This window comes from Pocillopora damicornis, chromosome 12 (assembly GCF_964200805.1).
Source record: "Pocillopora damicornis chromosome 12, jaPocDami1.2, whole genome shotgun sequence".
Lineage (NCBI taxonomy): Eukaryota > Metazoa > Cnidaria > Anthozoa > Scleractinia > Pocilloporidae > Pocillopora > Pocillopora damicornis.
Window position 1 is genome coordinate 18,580,477 of NC_142681.1, and position 24,340 is coordinate 18,604,816.

The window sequence follows — 24,340 nt, forward strand, 5'->3', positions numbered from 1 at the left end:
TCGACCTATCTAACACTTTATTTTCACCATGAAGCATTGAGTTACAAAGCGATAATAGTTTGTCTGCAAAAATAGTTAATTCCACTATTTGCCATTTCCTAGGCTTTCAATCGCTGTAACGACTGAAAAAATTAAGCCTCTTCTGAAGAAAATATTTCCCATTAAGGAAAAAAGTGTCTTCTCACGAAGCTTACTTACGGAAATAAAGTACCATCTACATTACAAGGTTGTGTGCCAATAAATTTAAAGCTTCAACATCCTCCCCCAGGGCAGTGAACAAGGGGTGAGGAATTTGAACAAAAAGTGTCAAGTCTTTCGCGAACGAACGGTCCAAAAGAAAAGGTCTACAACATCTAGGTTTCAAAGCTTCGTCAATGTGTAGAAAGTTAGGATTTCTCAGGGAAGAGGGGGCGATTTTGAAGCTTCGAATTGATCGACGCATCGCATTAAATCGCCCCATTCAAGTCTTACTTGCTTTTTCCAATTGTCAATGATGCATATATCGATATATCGTGTTTTCATTGAAATTTACCACTAGGACCCACAATCCTCTAGGCAAAAATTGAACACTATGCAAATTATTGTCGAATTTTGAAGGCAGTTGAAAAATTAGTAGCGGTGGGATTGAAACTTAATCATAATGGATTATATTATTTGGAGTTAATATTTTTTATCAAAACCTCTGGATTCCTCGATTTCGCTTTGTTCGATCCAGTTAGTGTCAAAGAATGCAAAGTTAACTTTAACATATACAGCGAAAACTCAAATTTTGGGAGTTAACTATTATGGTAGTAGTAGAGCATATGTGTAACAATTCATCCCAACCCCTACCCCACTGTGACAACTATTGTATTTATTGGTCCTTGGCCATGGTTTTCTTTACTTCTCGCTTGGCCAATGCCCCAAGATGCACCTCGTCAGGGCCGTCCGCGAGTCGGAGAACACGAGCCCACGACCAAAACTGAGCCAGCGGCTGATCGGAAGAAAGACCTGCACCACCAAATGCCTGTGAGATATTTGTGAAAATGATATGATCATAAATGAACGTTAGGTCGTTTATCTCACAATTTACAGTCAATATCAACTGTAGAGTCACGCTACTAATTGAAGATCGCGACATTTCGACTGTTATATTGCTAGCCTAAGTCAGCCAATGATTTTGAATCATGTCGCTACTTATATAGCGCAATGCCTCATGGTTACTGGGTCTTTGCACATTTACGGCACAAGCTTCAACAAGTTGTTTTACAAACCTGCATTGCTCTGTCAACGACATTTTGAGCCATTCTCGGAGCGACAACTTTAATCATAGCGATCTCCGGTGCAGCGGCCTAAAAAAAGCGATAAAAATGATCAGACTGGAGGAATGTTATGGACTCCTGCGTGACACGGATTTCTACCTTATTTCCTACTGTATCCATTAGATGAGCAGCTTTTAGGGTCAGAAGTCTGCAAAACAAGATAAATCAATTTAAACTGAATAGTGAAGTGTCTTGACATTCTAAATAAATGCACACAGGTCAAATATTCCTTAGAAATAGAACTCTAAAGTTCCTTTCCTGATATTCATAAGGTGCTAGTAGAATGAAAGAACTCGGCAGTAAAATCAAGAAGATATCCACTAGCTTTGTACAGAGGATTCGGACAGGTCTTAAATTAATCACTTCCGATCACTGAACTGATAGAGAAAATAGAGACACTACAACGCAGGGTTAGCAGTACACTCTGTCTTGTTTGACCCACCTGGCTTGTTCGATTTCTATTCTAGACTCAGCAATGTCTTGCAAAATAGTTCCTTGCTCTACAAGAGGTTTGCCAAAAGCCACTCTTCTTTTGACCTACATGAATGCGTAATTTAAAAAAATCATTGTATGAAACAATGTTGTGGTAGTATTTGGTACAAAAACGAGTTACCGAAAACAACGACTACTTACCCTCTCGATCATCAGCTCCAGGGATCTCTCGGCCTGTCCTATCAGACGCATACAGTGGTGAATACGACCTGGGCCCAAGCGACCCTGAAATGTCCATCACGTTATCAAAGAGTTCATTTATATTTCACTGGGATTGATATAAGAAATCTCAATCAAGCAAGTGAAACATGGACTCATAGTGAAAGAGATGACAGAAGAGAGATAGAGAAATATAAATACGGTGAAGGCGAAGGAAGAACGAGAGCGGAAGGGTAAGAGGCAAAAAATAGCCGCTCAGTTGAGAGGAAGGGGAGACAGAGGCGGAAAATTCTGATTTTTATTTTGTTACTAACCTGGGCAATCTCAAACCCTCTCCCAGGTCCCAATAAGAGATTATCTTTTGGTACTCGAACATCTTTGAAAATGACTTCAGCGTGACCACCTATCGTACCAAAACGCATCGTTAGCATACTAATAATGTATATGAAAAAATTACGCGCTTCTAGTTGGCTGAAAACGAGTGCATTCTCATGCAACATGGGTGCAAAGTTGTAACACGAGTGCAAATTAAAAATACCGCGCGCACGCCAAATTATTTACACCAAATTGCACTCGAAATCATGTTATTACCTATTTCTATTATTAGTAGACCCCTAAATTTAGACTAGACTTTTTTAGTAGTTAGGAAGATAGGACCGAGTGACGGAGTTGATTCAGTGGCATCAGTCAAGTTAGTTTTAAACCCAAAATCTTCACTTACTAGCAATTCTCCATTATATATTACCCTGTAAATTAGTGAAGAGAATTTCGTGTTGTGTCAAGGTAACACCTTACAGCTTATGAATTTGTTATCTGTCAGTATCGAAATTGTGAGATGAAGTTAATGTTAGAGACTACTCAGAGTTTGGATTTGTCGATTTAGGAATCCCTTAATAATGATAAAATTTACTTACACGGTGGGTCTTGGTAACCCAGAACGGATAAGGGTCGCACCACCGTGACTCCGGGCGTGTCCATGGGAACAAGAATCATTGCCTGTAATATAATAAGAGAATAAAAAATTCCGATGTATCACCGACTCTTCCTTTCAAAGAAACCTTCTGTGGGGATCCAAGACAAAGTAAAGGACCTGAAGAAATCATCATCGATTCTATAATTACCTATGGAAATAAAAACAGCAAGAACGATAATCTGATCCAAACTAACTTGCAGTTAACAGCTGCCTTGCTTAAATGTAAGGTGGGTGCCTGGGGCATTCAGAGTCTTCCACCGTGGGCAACCAGCCTCTAGATGGAATACCACTCCAATGATTGGAAACTACCTGCAACAAAGCAGCTAGCCCCGTGGAGAAAACATGGGGTAGGTATGGCTACAATCATGCTGGTTGGTTATGAAAGAAATTGGAAATTTGAGATTACCAGTACGACATTTGTTATGGTGTTGGCGAGCATTACCTGTTGCTTGTGTTTTGGAGCATCAGGATCAGTTTTTCCCATAAAAATACAGATCTTACATCGAGGATCCATACCACCTGTCATGAGCACAGAGAAAGAATTAAGCAGAACATAAACGAAAGGACAAACAAACAAACGATCAAACGAGCGGACGCAGGAACCGACCATCGAACGAAAAAACGATCGAAAATGAAGACCGAACGAACTAACAAACGAACAAGAGATCGGTCGAAAACTGTCTAAGAGAAAATGATTGCAAAGGACAAAGAAATCATTTCTGTTTGAAAATGCATAAAAAGACAAAGTCGCACTTGAAAATAATCACCTAACAAAATCAAAATCAAGGGGGAAATTGTTCTCTTGCACTACAATAATATAATGGGGTCTCAGCCGTGGCTTGTGAGAAATGGAAAGGAATCATCCAAATATTGGGACAAACCTGATGTCCACCATTTGTGTCCATTGATGATATAATTCTCGCCATCTAATATGATTGAAGACTCGATGTTAGTGGCGTCCGAAGAGGCAACCTACAAGCATGATACACATATGTTGAGGGAACTGATATTTTAGGAAATCTGATGTGAAACATGTGATACTGGAGACTTTAAAAGCAATGCTGGGTATCACTTAGGACCGAGTTGCTTTGGGAATATCGGAAGAAAACAAAATACAATCATTTCACCCCCAAGATCTGCGGCGACCTCCTTAAAAACGGCGATGGACGATCTCCTAAGAGAATTCTCAGGTTTACTACATTCTCCAGTTTACATTTCCCTCGTCATATCCAGTTTCCTTGAGAAATAGTGATGTTGCAAGAAGTTATATATTCCGGTAACTTCTGAGAGTTAAAGGACTGAGACAAAAGACAGAAGATGGCCTTGAGCTTCAGATTTGCATTTTGAAGCCTTCAGCGGTGTGAATGCCAACAATCAGGAAAATCTAAAGAATCCCCAGTTCCACAATGAACTCTTAAACAAGTGTAAACCGCAAACAAGTAGCTTTTTGAACGCTTGTAACATTAACAACCTCCCAAAAACTATCAAAGTAGTTTCCAAATGAAAGAGAATGGGTATTTTCAAACTGTTATCTGTTACTAGACAACTGACCTTAGGTTCTGTCATAGCAAAGCACGATCTTATTTTTCCATCTAAAAGTGGACGCAACCAACTTTCCTGTGTGTAGGAGACACAACGATATCGTCAGTCGACAGCGAAAAAAGAACAGCTTTAGATTAAAATTCTACCCCTTCCTTCTACCTTGATTATAATCAAGTAGAAATCAGTTTTAGAAATAATTTTCATTAGGAACCTACACTGGTTTTTTTTGAAAGACTCAAGGGGCAAATCCATTGTCATGACTTTTGAGGGTGATAACATACCCGCTGTTCTTCTGTGCCATATTTGATCAAAACTTCCATGTTGCCAGTGTCTGGAGCAGAACAGTTGAACATCTGTTGACGCGAGGAAAGATAAGACGATATTTGCGAAAAAAATACAAATTTATTTTGAAAATCTACCACCAAACTCTTACAGGATGTAAGTTTCGAAGGTTTCATCTCCTCTCTAGTGTAACAGATCGCCTGAAACCAATTTCAGCAGGTATTTGCAATGACATCTTGCGTGAAACATCCCACAATGAAATGATGATAGCCATACATACCACGTAAAAAGAAACAAGAAAGGCAGTTTGAACAGAAAAGAACTGATTTGCTTACAAAATTTTACAGCATTTGTAACAAAATAATAGGGTTTGAATGACCAATCAACAGAAGTAGCTATTTCGGATCAATGACAGTATCTGAGCAACTGCACACCTACCCCTCCCCTAACCCTAATTTGTTGTTAGTTGACTTTTGTTGGGTTAGGGGAGGGGTAGGTGAACTTTTGCTCAGATACTAACATTGATCACTATTTCAAACCGGACTAACCTCGGGTCCGTATATTGATCTTCCCATCACCTCGCACAAGAAAGCGTATTCAACATTCGTCAGTCCGGCGCCATATCTAACCTCCGGATCCGCTTCAATTGGAATGAAAAGATTCCACAGACCCACGGATTTGGCTTTTTCCTGGTTATTGAAAGTGTTTTCAGGAAAGAAAAAAAGCATAAGCGTCCAGGTCACTTGATAAAGGTTGAATCATAAAATTTTCGTCACAATAAACGTGTGGCAAGGCAAAAGAAGGGGCAAAAACAGTTCATAAAAAAGCATTGTGAGCTTTCGTTCGGGGCGCATAAAAATTATTTGAGATCGCCGTTTCAGCGGGCTGATCAAAGAGCGCATTTCCTTTGGTAGACAATTTTCAGCTAGTTATCTCAAGCATAATTATTTAGTAAACGATATGGAGATAATCATCCTGTTTCTTTACAATTTATGCTTAATAACACTTTCTTCCTATGTGTCTTTAAGTAAGACGTGTGCCTGCGTGTATGTATGAGACGTAGCATGTGTAGTGCACCGACCCTATAATTTACATATATCTAAATGCATACTGGCACTAACTTCGTTGACCCCGTGGTTATTTTGGGTGCCAGTGACACCTTACACATTTGGTATAGAAAAAAAATTTGTATAGAGCACTCTACCAATATATTATGGGATAAATAAAGTTTGTCGTTGTTGCTGCTGCTGTTGTTTTTGTTACATGATTTTAATTTTATGACGGCGTTTTTCCTGAGAATGTCAGACAACCTGATAAAAATGTGCACATATGCTGAAAGAGATGTTGCAAACGATTACCTCTTTGTTTTCATTATCACGAGGAATAAATCGATTCCATTTTCCCCTCTTACTACATCGTCCATGCCTTTTAACGCCCAAGTATGATATTTAACTAAAAGAGCTCACTTCTACCTTAATTTCCTCTACCAGCGGATGAGGCGTCCAACAATCTTCAGAGGCTTGGTGCCTACTGAGCTCAGCCTCGCTCGGATACACGTACTCACTCATGAAGTCAGTCAGTTGTTGATACATGTCTTGCACGCGAGACGGAAGGGACTTCAGGTCAGATGGTAACGGACCTGGCATTTGTACAGTGTAAAGAAAGTTAACTAAATGAATCGCAGGCAAACTGCTTCGTACCTCAAAATCAAACCTAGAGTGCAAAGTGTTAGCTGATAAGAAGCAATGATTTAAAGTTGTTTGCCGTAAAAACCTGTGAAACTGGTGGGTGATGAAACCCATTGTGAATCATAAATTCTTGGAGAAAAAAATCCAGTTATGTTTCCAAAATTTTCTAACATACCGAGATCATACTTAAAGAGTTTTATTCTGCTAGTTTCTACTGCTGGGGTCAGATAACACATGTGTATTAACGAAAAAATCTTAGCAAGAATTCACCAATGCACAGTATTAAGCAGTTATCCAGTAGCAACATGTTCGCTTAACAAACCTGGAGAACCAGCATGAGCCGAAGTAGAATACATTCTTTTTGTTCCTCCCAGTTTCCCTCTATCAGTATGACCATTGGGTCCAGTGCCTTGAGAGGCTAACTTCCACCCGGTCTTCGCCATCGACTCAGCCAGTGCACCCACAGCTTTGGCATTTTCCGAGCTGGCCTGACCTGCCATTAAGACAAATAATGGGCTAGGTACAATAATGTAAAATTAAAGGAAAATGCAATCTAGGCCAAGTCAGACTTGAGGCATGCAATTCTGGCTAGAGAAAGCTAGAATACAGCAGAATAGCAGGTGATTAATTTTGGATCAATGCCCGTATTTAAACTACTGGGCACCTACCCCTCCCCTAACCCAACAGTAGCAGTAGACAGATAACAAGTCAGAGTTAGCGTCAGGTTGGGGGGGGGGGTAAGTGAGTAGTTGCTTAGAAATTGAAATATATAGTATCTCAACACAATTTTTCATTTAATTATCTATCACAATTCATAATTTATTTTAATTTACTAGGAAAATTCTGTGTGAGTTAATATAAACACTCAAAGCTCTGACATAGTTATAATTTTCACTGAGTACGCGTGTTAATTTTGAAAACTTTACGAAACGTTATTTAGAAATACCTTGAAGAGCCCTTTTGTAGACTCCTTGAAGAATGGCAGCCACACGAAAAAACGAAAAAGCCATGTAAAAGTTCCATTTTTCGACAGATGGAATGCCTGCTCGCTGACAATACTCCTGCATGTACTGAATGTCGGTTGGAATGCCAAGAGAACTGGGATCACGGTCGGCAAAACCTAATAAACAAACAAACAAACAACCAGATAAGGATAAGAAAGAGGTTTGTCATGTTCGAATCTCTGAAAACCAAAGCAACTGAAAGATCTTCAGGAGAGAAAGAATTCAACATTTCCACACTTATATTTGTTCACAAATGTGCTGTGGTTCAGTTCTATCCTCAGTTAAAATTTAACATCCGTAGGCTCTCCCTCACCCCCCCCCCCTACCAAGAAAAATAACGACATGACATAAAATCTATCTTTCAATATTCTTTTTATTAACACACAGATATAGTTCAGCCACTACTTGTAACAAAGAAAACTGCGTGCTTGCTGGTGAAAGACAGTTACGAGTCAGCTATCACCTGTCAAAGCTGGGAAATTTGGAGGTAGGTGATGTGGCAGACAGTTGTATGCCAAGTCGGACAGCGGATCACCAAGAGTGGACAGTTCCCAGTCTAGCACTGCTATTACTTTGGGCTTTTTTTCGTCGAAAATCAAATTGTCTAGTCTGCAACAAAGCGACAAAATGTCAAAAGGACTTCTAAGAACAAACCGTTCAGGACAACTAATACGTTACTTTATACTACTTCGATCCAAGTCACGTCACGTAACTTCACATTACGTCACGTCGCATCACATTTCGTGACTTCACGTCAGCTCACGTGGAATAACGTTAAAGCATCTGAGATGGATTTGATTCTCATTTCAGCAGCCATTAAAGGGCACAAAACAAAGAATTTCTCATGCTAACCTGAAGTCTCCATGAACAACTGTTGTTGTATCATTTTCTGGTACATTCTCCAATAGCCAGGAAATAAGTTTGTCCATTGAGGGTATTTCATGTGTCTTGCTGGCCTCGTATTGTTTGGCCCATCTCTCTGTTTGACGTCGAATATAGTTTCCTATGTAAAGAGAGAGAACTTCTAACTAACATTCCTGACAAAAAGAGAAGTTTAATTTCCACTTAAAGGGTTACAAATTGTGGGTACACTTCGATAGCACAGCGGCAGCCCTAGAAAATGATACACTATTATAACGATACTTCTCAGCTTTAGAGTCGCAAATCCAAAACCAAAGCAATATCGACGGCCAATCAAAGAGAACTTAAATTCCACAAGGAACCAATGAGAACTCAGAATACAGTGCGGAAAAACGCACTTTGCTTATTGGTCGAGAGAGTGGTGCGAGTTTTTGAACGAAGCATCGGACGAACAGCTGTCGTGAAGTAAAACCAATAAACGCGTTGGAAACATTGCGCTAGGAGAGGATAACTCTAGCTGCTCGACGGATGGCGGTTATAGAGCTTCAAACATGAGGAAACGCAAGTAACCAAGTTGAAACTCGGTTGAAACTGGTTTTAGTTTTGTATCCGATTAACGCCCCTGTGCAGTAAATGAAAACCAACGCTATTTCGGATCATTTCAACTCTCAATTGGTAAACTGTTCTGACTGGACGAACTTACCTCGTTTACCAAAGTCTCCAAGTCCAACAGCATCAATGTCAACATCATGAATCTTGAAAAGAGTTTCATTCATTGCGTGGTAAATCTCCTGAAGAAAATTAACAATTTGGCGCAAGTTTGAGGCAAAGCCATTGACGTGAGCCCTGAGTCCAAAATGAAGTCCCTAGTTATCAACACTAAGTCGGATGCTACAAAGCGGACAACCAAGCTCAAAAAGGAGCTGTACCAGAATAACCTAGCTTAAAATTGACCACCCTTCATTTCTTAATCTACATGAATATGTAATCTTCTCCATCCTTACTAAACATTGGTTCCCTCTCGACTCTTTCGTACTTATTTTTCTTCCGTGCGAGTCAATATTTCAAGGTTTCCCTTCTACCTAAAGGCAACTCTCTAAGGACCAACAATCATGTGGCCTTGGTTCTTTGAGTACTTTCAAAAACAACTCAAAAGATATATGATTTACATACTTTTCTCTCCTCCATTGACATGCCAGGCAAAGATGGATCCTTGAATAACCGTCCTTGAGCATATTCCATGACATAAAATGGTGTTCCAATTATGCTACCAGGTAAGGGGGGGAAGCAATGAGTTTGTTGGTAAAAATTGAAGAAAAGTTCCACAAAACTGACCGTAGGTCAATTGACAGCCGACAGATTACCGACACGTACTCGGAGAAATGGTCAGCAACAGTTGACAAACGGCCGGCTACAATCGACTGACCGGCAATTAACGGACAACCGTACGACGCCCGACAGACAAGCGACTGGCAACGGACAGACAACCGTAAGACGATGGACAGAAGATCAACAAGTCACTGATAACTGACAGACGCCCAACAAACGAGCAATAACCGACAGACAACCGAAGACAAACGACCGTCAAACACCTGGCTTCCCTCATACAAACGAAATACGACCGAGAGACAGCCGAAGAGATGACCCACAATCATCTTCACTTTTGACAGAAATATGATTTTCCACAGGGGTGAAAAAAAAAACCAACGAGTTTCACTGACTATTTCCTTTCTGCTAACAAAAATGAAGTCTGAACTAAGCAAGAGGGGAGAGGGGGCAGGGGCTTAGTAGAACTTGAAGCATAACAGATCAGAGCAATTTGAAATATATCTAGCATACAGAATAGAGAGGATAACTTGCCTGCTATCTTCACACAAAGCTAGAGTTTTTGGAACAGGAACACCGGCAGATCCAAGTGCTTTCATCACCCTGTAGTGTTGATATAATGTTATACTTTATACCATATGGCATTGAAAATTGTGTAGGATTTTTATTTTACAGATGAGATTTCTTTTGTGTTATACGGGAACAGGTTATTAATTAGAGACGACTTTTTCTCTCTCTTTCTCTGTTGCGTGTGCTTGTTCAAGCAAGGTTTTATCAAGAAATTGTGCTTGCCTATTGTTATGTCGAAAGTTTCATGGTCTAACAGCTAACAAGACCACATGAGTAAATGACTGGACGTGAAAATAAATAGCAAATCACGAGAATAAACTAACTTATATTCTCTTTCCACGGCATGAGCAGAAGGAAGAAGCTTTCCAGGCTGAAAGAGGAACAAAAATAAATCAGAAAAGATCACAGGTAGCTACAAAAATACAAAACTGAACTTGTGGCCAGCAAATGTTTTAAGTATAATAGATTCTTAAATGAATATTTCTTTATTTGGGTCTGGCACTAGTAATGATTTCCGAACATTCAAGACTTGACCATAAGTCATCACTCACAGGTTTTTTCCTGATCACCAGCTTTTGTCCTCCATATTCCACATAGTAAGTGGGATTGGATTGACCATGTTTAAACTGACGAATTATTGGGGGGCCTGAAATAAACCACAAGATAGATTGAAAAACCTACAACAGGACTGAAAAGTCTTTAAATTTAAAGTTCTGTTATTTCTATTCAACTTGTGTTTCAATTGAAACATTTAAGACAGGAGTTCACATTCTGTAAGTTTCCTTTCATTTGCAGGAGCAACAATGGCATAATCACATAAATGCATAAAATCTTGAATATTTGTCTTATAACATGTCATTAAGTCCTGAATAATTGGACATTTGGGGTTTTTTCAGCTCTGCAGCAGTTGGCATTATGCATTTTTACATACAGTGACTTGAAACATGAGCTGATGACCAGAGTTTAATTAGTAAACCACTCAGAACACTAGAAATGCAATATTCAGACTTAAAAATTTGATAGTAAAAAATATTGAGAGAGGGATTACCATTTGATCCAACAACAAATTCTCAAAATGAATTTTAAAAGAAATGTAAGGCAGACAGTAAGGAGAATTTCCATCAAAATATTGGGAATGAATGGGCTTAAATGGTCTTTAATCAAAAGCACCAAGGCCAAAAAGATGTTACACATTTACACTAAAGTAAGCTTCACAACCTAGATCACTGACAAATAGCACACACTAGAATAAGTCTTTTTTTTTCCAATGCTTGAGATCACCTTCCTGCTTTAAGCCAAGTTCATTATTCAGGTAACTAACAAGGGACTCCACAGGAATCTGGTGACTTTTACGCACAGCTGTGGTCCCAGCAACAAAACCTGAACAGAAAAAAGTACAAGAAAAAAAGCAGTTTATTGTAGATTCATGAGATTCACTTCAGAATCTTGTCTTTTCATAATTCTGGCTGTTTACCTTTAAGTGGAAAACTAAGAATGATCTCCAGCTCATGCAAAGCACTTCTTATGTCATCAACCTTTTGAAAGATAAAAAAAAAAAATTTGATTACAAAAAACATTTAGTTGGCTTGAAGTTACACTGTGTTAGGCTAATTTTCAATTGGCAGCCTTAGCATATTTGCTGATAAAAAGAAAAGAAATTCCAATACCTTTAATTAATATGTAACTGATAGTTTTTTAAATCAATCTTGATGGCCTTAGTACATCATGTATCCACTAACTTCAAAAGTTTGCCATTTTTCATCAGTGTAATTCTGTCATTCCCTTCTTCATTGTAATCTATTTATCACCAAGACTACCTTAATTCCTTAACCCTTTAACTCCCAGATCAAATTAGAAATCCCCCTTACTGTCAACCATACAATTTTTATCATGTTAGTTCAGAGAATTTTGTATTGGATCAACTAATTATCCCCAAATTGATATTTTTCTTTATTCTCATCACTTATCTAGTTGATATCATATTGATATTGTAAGGAGAAATTCTTTCTTGGTCACCTATGAGAATTAAAGGGTTAAAGAGGGTAAGTTTCTAAAGAGAATGTGGTGCTGCATCAGTGGGAGGAATATAAAAAGATAACTTTGGTTATATCGACTCACTTGATATCACCAAAATTTTCTTTAATTCCTTGCCACCTTCTTTTTACCTTTATTGTTTGAAATCCCATTTTTTGTGCTGGTTTCAAATTTTTGCCAAAATCATCTAAAAACACCACCTCCTTCGGATTCATCTTGAGCCTGTCCAACAACTTGTGGTAAAATTTTTCCTCTGGTTTTCTTGAACCCTCCAATGCTGACTCTAAAACCTTAAAGTTTATCATTATCCAAATATTAAAACTTGTAATTGAAGGAAGAAGGGTGAATGTAATTATTGAGAAAGAAAGAGCTGAAATATGAGAGAGAAGTGAGGAACTTAAAGCCAACGTGAATGACAGGAGAAGGACCAAGCAAGACTGAGGAAAAACTGGTGAATGGTGTAGTTACGAGAAGCGATAAGATCGAAGAAAAGGGAAGGAGATGAAGCAACTGGGGTGAATTAAGGGTAGAGAATAGGAAAGTGAAATGAAGATTGGATTATGGAAATAAAAAGGAGGAGGGAAAAGGATGGAGGGTTGAAGAAAGGTGTAAAGGAAGGAAGATTAAAAAGTGGTCAGGAGTAAAGGGAGAAGAAAAATGAAAAGAAGTGGGTGAGCATGAGGTAGAACAGTGGAGGGATGAGGAAGACAGGAAAAGGGAGGTGCAAGGGGAAGAATAAACAATGGAATTGGAGCCAGAGAAACACAAGAAGTGAAGGCTTATTTTGTAAGAAAATCATCTTCTAGGATGAAGCTAGAGCATAAGAGGTGGAGGAAGGAATTTTAGTACAGTCAGTGGCCTGTCCAGTAATGTATAGTTGTGTATAAAAAAAGGTCTGATGCAACTTGTTTCTCATCATCCTCAAGAAAATTAAAGGATCTCCATGAACTCCTAAAAGATACAACAAAACCATACCAGTCCCTGTTCATCAGCTCTCCATGAAAGCTGACCTAACAGCCCATTCCTCATTTCTTCATTTTCATGATCTTGTTAATCTGAGTACCACAGGCCTTTCTTAAAAATTAGGAAGTTCCCCTGAACCAGTGAGCTTCTTACCACATCAAAATGTCTTCCATCTACTGGACAAAATGACTTCCCATTGTCCATCAACCAATTGTTTGTAATCAAAGCAGTCTTTAGGCCCTCTGCTCTTATACACTGAATAGCTGTTATTACTTCAGGATGGGGCTCTACCATGGCTGTTTGAATGCCACCAATTAGATTTTTCACGCTCACACTTTTGCTGGTTACTGACTGCAGGTATTCTCCAAACTTGTCTGAAAATTCTTCAGGTGAAAGAGTTCCACATTCAAACTGTGCCCAGATACCTAAAATAAGACACAATTAATCAATAAAGTTAGAGTAACTAAGAGTGAAACTTTTTAAATCTGACATATTAATGACAAGTAACATGAAAAGTTTAAGTTTCATAATACAGAATTGCTTAATAAATATTTTCATTAGTCATAAAATGAACTTCTTCTGAATATAGGTAATATTTTGAAAGCTGTAAAAGGTTATGTCCAGGCTACATTGTGATCCAGTGCTTTAAGATGTTGTTCATAACAAAGAGTAGCAATGTCATTAATCATAATCAGAAGTTTCATTTTGATCAAAGTTAATGATTACAAAAACCCCTTTTGTCAACCATTAAAAAGGGAGGGGGGCAAACAACCAACTTAAGCCAACTAATTGACCTGATTAACCCTTCATCTGTAAGATCTCATTAGTAGCTCTCCTTTCTGTCTTCCATGCAACTCTCATGATGATAATTTGGAAAATTTAGTATTGGATCAACAAATAATCCCCTAGTTGAAATTTCTCTTTATTCTCATTACTTGTGTCCTTGATATCACATTACTGTTGCAAGGAAAATTTCTGGATCAGAGTTAAAGGGCTAACAGCTGCTACTTGAATTATGGACCTCATGTGCAAAATAACTTAGTAGCAGGTTTAAGGGGTAATGACTAACTGGGCAAGTAATGGCAATGTATGGATTGATCAATTCCCCTAACTGGCCTAATGACAAACCCACCTACTGACTAATATAATATCTGAATCAACTGCATAACTCAAAATTGACTGAATACTTAATTGATTAACCAGCAATAGACAAGGCATTTGCACATTCTATCACAGGGGCAGATCCAAGATTTTTCTTAGAAAGGAGGATGTAAAAAAAAATTAAAGCGCATGATATAGAAGATGGCTAATAACTAAACAATAATATTAATGGAACTGTTGAAAATACATAGTAAACAATACAGCAAATGTTGTGTAACCATGAAGTTATGTTAGAAAGCTGCAGGTTATATCAGGGAGCAGGGAGCAGGGTGCACACCCCATGCACCTCACCCCTAAATCTGCCCTTGTATCATTTATTGAGAACTTCATGACCCATAATAGTTTTCATTTTACCTCTTTCACCACCAGCATTAATAGCTGCAGCAATGGAACCTCTTTGGAGACCATGGTTATCTTCAAACTGATGAAACAGGGGGACTGGTGAGGGGAGCACCACCCCTCCCATGTCAAATGCAACAGCTTTAGGCTTGATCGATTGATCGTTGGCATAATGCCGTGGGTGGAGCAGGCGGAAACAGCGAAGATGAAGACATCTCAGACTTCTCATCTTAGGAATCATTGTGTTATCTTGTTGCTACCAACGCGTCACCACAATGGACTTCGAATCATACTAACTTATCATGGCAATTTCTATCAAGCAAAGGTTGAATACATCCAATTTAAGATATATAACTCTGTAGGCTCCAAAATATACATCTTAATTATCACAGAATTTCCATGGTCGGGGAAGGGCTAAAAAGAGAACTTGAAAAGGGGTAAACGCAAATCCAAGGATCTGTTCTTTTTTTTCTCTAATAAATCGACCTAACAGGTCTTGAGTAACTTAGGTCCTCTTTTAAAAACCTGGAACAACGCTGGGTAACATTTTCAGAACTCAACAAACCAATATTTACCTGACTTCGCAAACATCTCTTCTCTTGAGTCTGGCCGCCATTTTGAAACCAACGATAGACTGGCACTAGACACCCGACCCAATTTCCCACCGTGTTAGGATAATCAGAGGTCAGACGGAAATCATCAGACCTCTGAAAAGGTGAAGCCTGTTCAGCAGCAAAATGGCCACTTTTTCTGGATCACCGAGACCGCTGATGGGAAGATATACCTTGCTTCCCTCTGCGTCGTCTTGGGAAACTGTTTCAGAAGAGGCTGAGGGCAGTTTAGGAATGACAGAAGGTATTCTTTGTTTATTGTTATAAATGATGTCATCATGATGTTTCATATAAAAAAGTAAGCGGATGGCGCACGCGAATGTTCCGTAACCGCATGGTAGCATTCTAGTATTAGAATGACACAGCAAACCTGCAGTCTTATTAAAATCGTAACTTAGGTAAGGAATTACGTTTTTCTTTAAATAATAAATACAAGTTGTTTATCAGCTCGAGTGGAGATTATGTTCACCTCGCTGTCATCAATTTCACTTTAGCAAGGTTTTATACTGCAGCAAACAAATTCTGTTTCATTAGTATGCAAATTGATACATTTTTTAGTTACAGAACGAGCTTTGTGTCTAACACTGAGCCACCGATATTTGTGCATTTCATTCATTTAGTTAAAATATTCAAAAAGTTATTGTCTTTAAATTTAAAAAATTGCTCTGAGAAATTTATATAGCAGTTTCACTTTTCACTTGAAACACTTTTAGGATGCAAATATGAACTTGAAACACTTACATACCTCTTTGCAGTCTCTTAATCAGCTGGCAATCGTCATAATCGCATGAAACTTAGTGAAATCCCCCACAGTGCTGGTGTATATTATATGCTATTTATGCATCAAACACATGCAAATTATAATCCTGGATCATGTTGTTCAAAGGTTGGATAATTTGCTTTTCACTAGTTAATCTCTACCTGGTGAAAAGCCCAGTACATTTTGCTACCATTTATAGACTGGATAGTGATTTATCCTTGGGAGAGCATTATCCTTCTTTTATGAGGCCTGATAATCATTGCATCAACATATTTTGAGAACATTTTTGTCAGAAGTCTGGCCCCACCCCTTCACCTTTATTCCATAGAGGATCCCTTCCTTTTGTGATAGTACTCATTAATACTTCTGTTTTCTAATTGATTAGTCAGTAAGTTCAATCAATCAGTCTGTTGATCAATGACAGGTAGATGTCTGCACTTGAGCTAAGTCAATGCAGAACCCCAGAGCTTATGCTGGTCTTCAGCACATAACATTTTACCATGGAGTAGTTTGGTGGGATGCCATTTTATTTCAAGTTAACCCTCCCCCCCTCTCCCTCTGCATTGGTTCTGGTTCCTTGACAATTCACCTGAATCCATTTACTAGCTCATGGGTAGAAAGTGCCACTTTTAGAATTAAATGTCTTTCCCAAAAAAAAAAAACCCACTTGGCTCAGTCTTCAACATGGACCTAGCAAGTCAGGGTCCAGTGTGCTAACCTATACACCACAACAGTTCCTCCCTGCCCCCATTTGATTAATATAATGGTAATTAAAATCAATTGTTTACTAATGAGGTCATCAATCAGTCAAATATTAAAGCTACCTATTGATCAAATACTCATACACAGTAAATACTATATTTGGTACTTTATCAGCATAACCTTTTTCTCCCATTCTTCCATTCTTGTAAAAGAAAGTATAATTAATTTTTAGATCATGAGCAAGGAATGTCTATTGCAAGGTGGTAGTTGATGGTGAAACCTGAATCTACTACCTTGCAATAGAAATTAAGATAAAACACCAGTAATCTAATCATTCAGTAATAGAAAACGTAATTCTAACAGACAGTAATACAAAAAGACAGGCCTATGTTTTTATTTTAGTTTAAAATATTTACAACCACACACTTCTGCTACTAACCTTATATACTACATCATCATCATCATGGAAAAGATAGTAAGCCAGTAGCCTATAACCAATCAAATTGCAGTATTTGTTAAAGAGCACTTCAGCATGGGAGGTTTTTACTTCTGGTGCGTAAAAAGTAGGCATTTGTCATGCTAATTGTGTAAATGCTATCAGAAGTGATTTGAACAAGGAAGTGCAATGTTGACAATTCAGATGAACCTGGCTCAGATTTAATTACCATTATCAGTTAGTGAAAACTTTTATTAACCACATTAATGTGATGGAAATGAGTACTTGTGAGAAAATTCTAATTGGAAATGCCTGCTTGTTTAAGCACTTCCATGAATGCTAAATATACAAGTTTTGCATGTGGGTTGAGGCTACTGATAGCTATTCATTGGAGAACTTGCTCATTAGCTGAATTAAAGTAACAGAAATTTAAGGCATTTTTCTTGTGTAATAATTGAGGTTACTCTCTGATGCTATCCAATCCACTGAGAAATATTGGTGAAGAACAAAGTTCACAGAAGTATATATCTGTGACAGCGGAAGGTAATGTATTATTCCTTGTCGTTAGTGGTAATATGGACTTATAATTACCACTCCATAAATTTTTTTACAGCCCTATAGTTAATGTGCACATAGTATTTTATAAAGCCTAGCATAGAGAGTGACTTAGTGTCCAGCCCCTTATGAATATTTAGGGAAACTAGCTCTCTCTTTATATCCCAAAAATGAAGAGGGGTTGAATAAATGCAATACTTGTAATAAAACTATAAGCAGGAAAAAGCAGAGATGATAAGATCCACGAAAGATACTCTTCAAAAAACCTGTGCAATTACTTATATATTTCACGCAGATTGCTCATTTTAATAAGAGACTTGAATGCTCTCAATGAAAGCTTATGCAAATCGAAAACATAGCTACAAAACCCAATATAAAAGCTTTTATCTTGTTTGACTCATTCATCTCAGGGCACTGCATAATTAATGTGTGATGGAATATTTGATGTATCAGTGAAATTTTCTTAGCTAGCACTCCCTTGAGTTAAAGAGTATTTTCTTGTTTCAAGTGATTTCTTCAACAGTAGATCTCAAGATATTAATTTTTTTTTTGAAGAGATTTTTACAAGTGGTATTCTCAATGAAACATCGAAAACAAGAAGTGTGAAAATTAATTTTGTTGATTGTGTACCATCAAAAAAAATCATGTCAACAAAAACAATGAAAGAACTTTGTGTGAGTTAATGATTTTCTCTTCCTTTGGGGTGTGGGTTATCTGCCAGTGCAGGTAATCTGTTGAATTTTTTTCAAATTAATTAAAAAATTAACAGATGCAGGTATTCTGCCTCACAGGTAAACTGCCAGAAATTAACAGTAACTGTCCCAATCTGATGGCAATGTTTGAAGGAGAATCTTCACTTAAGATACTCTTGCACTAAGTCTTATTTCAATCTGTAAAATTAATCTTTTTTTTCTTTAATTTGCCTATTGGTTTTCAGAGCCAGAGCACAAAAAAAAATTGTCAACATTCTTTGGTGTTGTGGTACCAGTCACCCTGTCTATGTTTTCAGCAATTTTATTTTTGCGTCTTGGCTTTGTGATTGGTCAGGTATGTGAAGTTTTTCTTTATTTATTTTAATAAGCTGATATTGTCAGTTTACAGCTCATGGGATCCCAATTTCCCATTTAAAGTTGTCAGTAATTTGATAATTAATTCCTAGAAACAGTTTGAGAGTGAAGAGGAGAACAAAGCTTTGCCATTACCTTCTATTGTAGAGAAGAGTCTTCCTTCTCCTAACCCTCACCTTAACATCACTATGCATATTCTCCATACTGTGCTCTAAACAATTCCAAAGGTGCTGACGAGGAGAATATTAGCTGGTGATCATTTCCCTTATTCTCATGACCTCAATGTGCAATTTAGGTGTAAAATTGAAAGGAGAAATTGGATTCTTGTCACTCTTTAGGATTAAAGAGCTGATGCCTTTTTTTTCATCCCTGAATATGGTTGATTAAAAAAAGAAAAAATTTTAGTTTGAATAATGATTTTTGTTGTTTTACAGGCTGGCTTAGTACTGTCTATTGGCATGTTTGTAATTGCTTACTTTGTAGTAGGCTTAACAATAGTGTCCATCTCAGCTATCGCCACAAATGGTGCAGTCAAGGAGGGTGGAGCCTACTGTATCCTGTTTAAAATGTAGTGCTACTTAGAGTTATTTTAAAAAGTGATAGTACAGAATAATTTCAGAGATTTTTTGGGACTACCCAAAAGTTGATTGTTCATTCAATAACTATTAACAGAGTTGAAATTTCAACTTTTTACTCTAAATATTCAATCATTTTCTATGTCTAGATTCTCTTTTTCAAGACTTAAGAATAATAGGAATTGTGACAGGTAACCAATGCAGTCTGGCAAGAGGTACTATACAATGAGTCCCTCCACTAACACCTTTTAATTAGCCTTGAACTCTCAAGATCTGATTGTTAATTCTCCCCTCTAGCTGCTACACATTTCCTTGCAAATTTGTTACAAGAATTTGGTATTAGATCAAGATGACAACTTCTTCAAGATAAGTCAGAGTATTCTTGTTACCTGTTTGCAGGATAAAGGATAGATATAATTGGGAGAAGGTACTTGTTAATCACTTTTTTGTATTTTTTGTCAGGGCTTGAGGTGAAGCCAGACCTTCTGATTTGTTTCTCCTTCTCATTTTCAGATTGAATATTTTTAATACCAGGGCAATGATGTCAATAATTTGCTAACAAGGTCTTAAAATTTGGAACTCTCTTCCTATTTAATCACTTTTTCATCAAGTTTTAGTTTTAAGACAAAAATGCCAGTAGAGTTTTAAATTAATCACTGAATTGGCCAAGCTGTACATTTAATTTGCAGCACTTATTCTTTTTTGAATATATTGTTGAAAGTGAGGTGGCTTCTCCCTAAATCCTGGTGGTTTCTTGAGGTCTCTTAATTTTATTACAACTGTGATGAGTTTTTTTTTTGTGTTGTTAAAAAGGCAAATAAAAAATGATGATGATGGTAATGATTTTAAGGACATGTAACAAACATCACACATTTTAGCTGTGGTGTACAAATGTTTTATTAATCAGTACATACAGTGTCATGTAGCTTTATTTTTAACTCAAATCAGACATGATAAGTCGCACATTGGGTCCAGAATTTGGTGGATCAATTGGGGTTATTTTTTACTTTGCTAATATCTTTGCCTCGGCACTCTATCTTCTGGGTGAGTAAAATGTCTTGATATTTTATGACCAAAGAAACAAAGTTTTGCAGTTGTTTTAGCATGTGAATTCATTTTTGCAGCCAAGAATCTTTTTGAATGAATTGTTCCAAGTGTTTCAGAATATGGCAAGGTTTGCGTAAAAGTTGTGGAGATTGATATGGAGAACAGTTTGCAATGAAATGTATTCAGTGTGACCTCCATCATAGTTTACCAATTGAAAGCCATTATCACAATACTTTGCAGTAGTAATGTGGATTACAATCAGGTGTTCTTTGAATAGGTTTTGTAGAGGCCTTGCTGAACAATTTTGAGGAATCACACCCCAAAAGTAAGTACTAGGTGACATACTAACTGGTTTTAGGCAGGTAGTCTAATTTTCCCCTATGTTGCTTATAATTTTATTTATATGTTATTGAATAAAACTGATATTGGTTATAATTAAGGTCATCACAAGTTGTTCAAATGTATCTGTCTATTGAAATGTCCTTTTACTGTTTGTCAATTTAGTTTTCCATTCATCACCATGGTATTGGCCTTTTTTATATGCGTCAGTAGTCCTGCTCTTTTGCCTTATAGTTTGCTTGATTGGTTCAGGTAAGACAAGAGTATCTGTGGTTTGTTTCCTTACTTTATGATATTTTATTGACTTTTAAGTGCATCATTCATTCTTACCTTCCTTCCCTCGTTCCTTTCCTCTCTCTCCTCCCCCCTTCTTTTTCTGCTTCCCTCCCCCTATCAACCCTCCCTTTTCCCCTTCCTCCCCTCTCCCTTTCTTTTTTCCCTTCCCATATCCATCCCATATCTTTTGTCCATCCCTCCCTCCTCTCTTCCTATCTCTTTCCTTTTTTCTCTCTCCCTTCATTCTTCTTCCTTCCTCTCCCTTCCCCCTTCCTCCTTTTCCTCCTCCCCTCTTCTCCTTCACCTCCCTTTCTCTTCTCACTTTCCTCCTACATTCCTCCCTCCTTCTCTCTCTCCCTCCCTCCCTCTCTCTCTCTTCCTTCTTCCCTTCTTCCTTCCTCTTTCTCTTTTTCCCTCCCTCTCTTCCCTTTCCTTACCCTTTCCATCACCCTTCTCCTACCATCCCCTTTACCTTTCTCCTTGCCCTCACTGTCTTACCATAACCTTTCTGCATCCTTCCCTTCTTCCTTTCATTTTTCATTCCCTCACTTGCTCCTTCCCCCTACCTCCTTCTTTTTTCCATCCATCCTTTCCTTTTATCTCATTTTTCTTCCCCCCTCCTCCTCCTTCCTCTGCTTCCTCCCATTCTCCCCCCTCCCTCCCCTCCCTTCTTTCTTCACTTCCCCTCTCCCCAATTTTTTCTCTTACCTTTTTTCACCTATTAGGCGCTGTTGAACTAATGATATATTGGTAATTAATTTTACAGGAATGTTTGCAAAGACATCATTTATCATTTTCCTAGCTGTCATGGTTGCCGTTTCATCTTCAATTGCAAGTTCTTTTCAACATTCTGTTCATGAATTATGTATTAAAGCATTTATTAGAATTGACCTGATTTCCTTTTGATGTTCAGTTCTGTGAAGTGAGGGAACAGTTGATCTGAGCAAAAAAAACTGTGCTGACAATGAAGCATGACAGAACTTTTCCTGATGTTGTACTATGAATTGAAGAGCTGCTTTGAGAGCAAAACTATGAACAGTTTGATATATATTATCAGGCACTTTGACTGTATTGGCCAAGGTGACTGCATCTTGAAGCACAAAGCATTAAGAGTTTGATGTTTAAGTTTGTAAATTTCAAAAATTATGAAAACACAGAACACCAATTGCAATGCCAGGTAAATTACTAGGAATTATATACTTAATTTTACCAAGCAGCATCTTATTGTTATGTTTATTGTTAAACTTAGGTTAGTTTTCTCATTGTCAAGAACAAAGAGGACTTGCCACCAGGAGTACATTCAGTGCTTAGCCTTCCCAAGGTAGTTTTCATTTGGCTATATCAGTGTCTGACTTTGGAGACCAGTGTCCTATTACCAGTGTCCCATTTTAGAAAATTAGTGTGGTGACTAAGAGTTTGACAGAACTAAGGGTTTCCATACCTTCTGGTTGAGCTCATCATCAGTGGAAAGAAATCTTCTGATGAACAGCCATATGTGAACTACATGTAACTTTGTTTACTTAACCTAAAACCTAAAAGTTCATAATTACAGAGTTTTGTACTGACATGATAATTGTAATTAAAACAATTCATAGAACTATATACAAGGTACAGCTGTGGATGGTTTAAACATGGGTTAAGAGCATTGCTCTTTCCTTTGCTATCACAAAAGTAGTAAAAAAGACATGATTATTGAATGTCACACAACTTTTTTTCGATGTATGAAATTTAAAGTAGTCCTTGATTTCAAAGGAAAAAGATACCAAGTTTTTTTAACCTTATCTGTTAATTTTACAGAATGCTACATACAGATACTCAGGTTGGAGTTCTACAACTTTACACAAAAATATTTGGGTAAGGTTATGCTCAGGAATACAAAGCAAGATTGTATGTTTATACAATATTCCTTTTCTCAATATTAATTTCAATGAAAATATAATATTATTTTAATCCTAAAATAACATAAATTGAGGAGGGAGGAAGGTGGCAGGTAGCAAGGAAGGAGAGAGAGAGCTAGAGGAAAGGGAACTTTGTATCTTTTTTCAGGCACTTTTGTAACACAAAGGGGCACTTCTGTAATGTGACAGGCACTTTGTAACTATGTAGGGCCCAGTAGTTTACGTTTGATTGTTGAATTAGTTCTAAGCGTGCTTTGTAGTTTATGTTTGATTGATTTGTTAGTTCTAGGCACACTCTGTAGTTTACGTTTGATTGTTTCGTTAGGTCTAAGCGCGCTCCGTAGTTTACGTTTTATTGTTTTGTCAGTTTTTAAGCGCGCCCTATAGTTAACGTTTGATTGTTTTGTTAGTTCCTAGCGCGCTCTGTAGTTTACATTTGGTTGTCTTGTTAGGTCTAAGCGTAAATAGAAACAACTAATTTTTTATTGTTTGATGAATGCTATTACTTAATGGAAGCTAGAAAACACAACTGAGTAACCCAAATCTTTTGGCCAATGCCAGGTCAAGTCAGAGCATCGATCTACAAATAGCATAAAAAAGTACTGAGCTTAGTCAAATGCAAAAACATACGTTGAGCTTTCTTGTGAAAGGGAGTGTTTTTTTGTATTTAAATACCAATTCCTATCAGCAGGGTAATATGTCTCCAAAGATTGTTACATTTTCGATCAGTTGCAGGACGTTTTAATTGCCGAATTGCATTTCCAATCTACCTTTTTCCCCTTTTCTGAGTGAAGCAGAACTTGCCTTGCCTTGAAAGTCAATTGGTTAAATCAAAAACTTCACCAAACCTTTTATAGTATCAGGGTTCTAAAGAACTGTTTAACTGAAAAGACGTCAACACAATTTCAAAATTTGCCTTGTTAAAGGAAAAACATGCATCCTTCTCAATCAAATATAGCGATTCTGAGCATTTCATTTAATACATGACTTCAACACGAAGTAAAGGTGTGTTGTGGCTTACTGATTTTCTTCTTTTTATCTTGTTTCCTTTATTGCTGGATGAAAAAATCATGGTCATACGCAGTTCTTACGAATGCCGATTTTGCGCTTTTTTTTTTTAGGAAAATAATAGTATTGCATTCTTTTTTTTTGTTGTCATGCCCTGAAATTTTCGAAGATGAAAGCTGTCATTTAGGTCTTGTTCTTTACCAAAGCATTTGATGTTTCATGAAAAAAAAAGTGTGCTTCTCTCACCGACGGAACATCTTGCTAAACAGGCACTTCCGTGACTTTGCATTCTTCATGTACCAACCCTTACATGAAAGCTATTTTTTAATCTAAAGATTTAACTAAAATTTCAGAATCATAAACTATAATAG

The 24,340-nt window shown here is 37.5% G+C and overlaps 2 protein-coding genes across 6 annotated transcripts in view; one reads left to right on the top strand and one right to left on the bottom strand.

Moving 5' to 3' along the window:
- Positions 1 to 15,407, bottom strand: LOC113686767 (acyl-CoA dehydrogenase family member 10). The gene is made up of 28 exons (XM_027204431.2): positions 15,271 to 15,407; positions 14,711 to 15,007; positions 13,349 to 13,620; positions 12,364 to 12,522; positions 11,673 to 11,733; positions 11,480 to 11,578; positions 10,750 to 10,844; positions 10,522 to 10,568; positions 10,163 to 10,231; positions 9,476 to 9,569; positions 9,006 to 9,093; positions 8,294 to 8,444; positions 7,905 to 8,050; positions 7,384 to 7,557; positions 6,760 to 6,930; positions 6,222 to 6,388; positions 5,298 to 5,438; positions 4,749 to 4,820; positions 4,477 to 4,542; positions 3,807 to 3,897; positions 3,368 to 3,444; positions 2,867 to 2,948; positions 2,267 to 2,355; positions 1,935 to 2,018; positions 1,744 to 1,838; positions 1,401 to 1,449; positions 1,254 to 1,331; positions 1 to 1,006 (listed from the first exon to the last, which is right to left on the bottom strand). Exons 2-28 carry the CDS (start codon positions 14,934 to 14,936, stop codon positions 854 to 856), a joined length of 3,096 nt encoding a protein of 1,031 aa, XP_027060232.2. The 5' UTR covers positions 14,937 to 15,007; positions 15,271 to 15,407; the 3' UTR covers positions 1 to 853.
- The window catches only part of LOC113686756 (solute carrier family 12 member 9), a 24,098-nt gene continuing 15,119 nt past the window's right edge, over positions 15,362 to 24,340 (top strand). For 2 of the 5 annotated variants that reach the window (XM_089189012.1, XM_089189013.1), the window contains exons 1-10: positions 15,363 to 15,550; positions 17,664 to 17,747; positions 18,697 to 18,806; positions 19,261 to 19,378; positions 20,350 to 20,445; positions 20,726 to 20,773; positions 20,953 to 21,039; positions 21,830 to 21,894; positions 22,313 to 22,384; positions 22,861 to 22,917. In XM_089189012.1, the coding sequence (XP_089045138.1) occupies positions 15,433 to 15,550; positions 17,664 to 17,747; positions 18,697 to 18,806; positions 19,261 to 19,378; positions 20,350 to 20,445; positions 20,726 to 20,773; positions 20,953 to 21,039; positions 21,830 to 21,894; positions 22,313 to 22,384; positions 22,861 to 22,917 (855 nt within the window). In that variant the 5' untranslated portion in view covers positions 15,363 to 15,432. Of the gene's footprint in view, positions 15,551 to 17,663; positions 17,748 to 18,696; positions 18,807 to 19,260; positions 19,379 to 20,349; positions 20,446 to 20,725; positions 20,774 to 20,952; positions 21,040 to 21,829; positions 21,895 to 22,312; positions 22,385 to 22,860; positions 22,918 to 24,340 lie in introns of all 5 variants that reach the window. The other 3 variants (XM_089189015.1, XM_089189016.1, XM_089189014.1) reach the window with 2 other exon arrangements.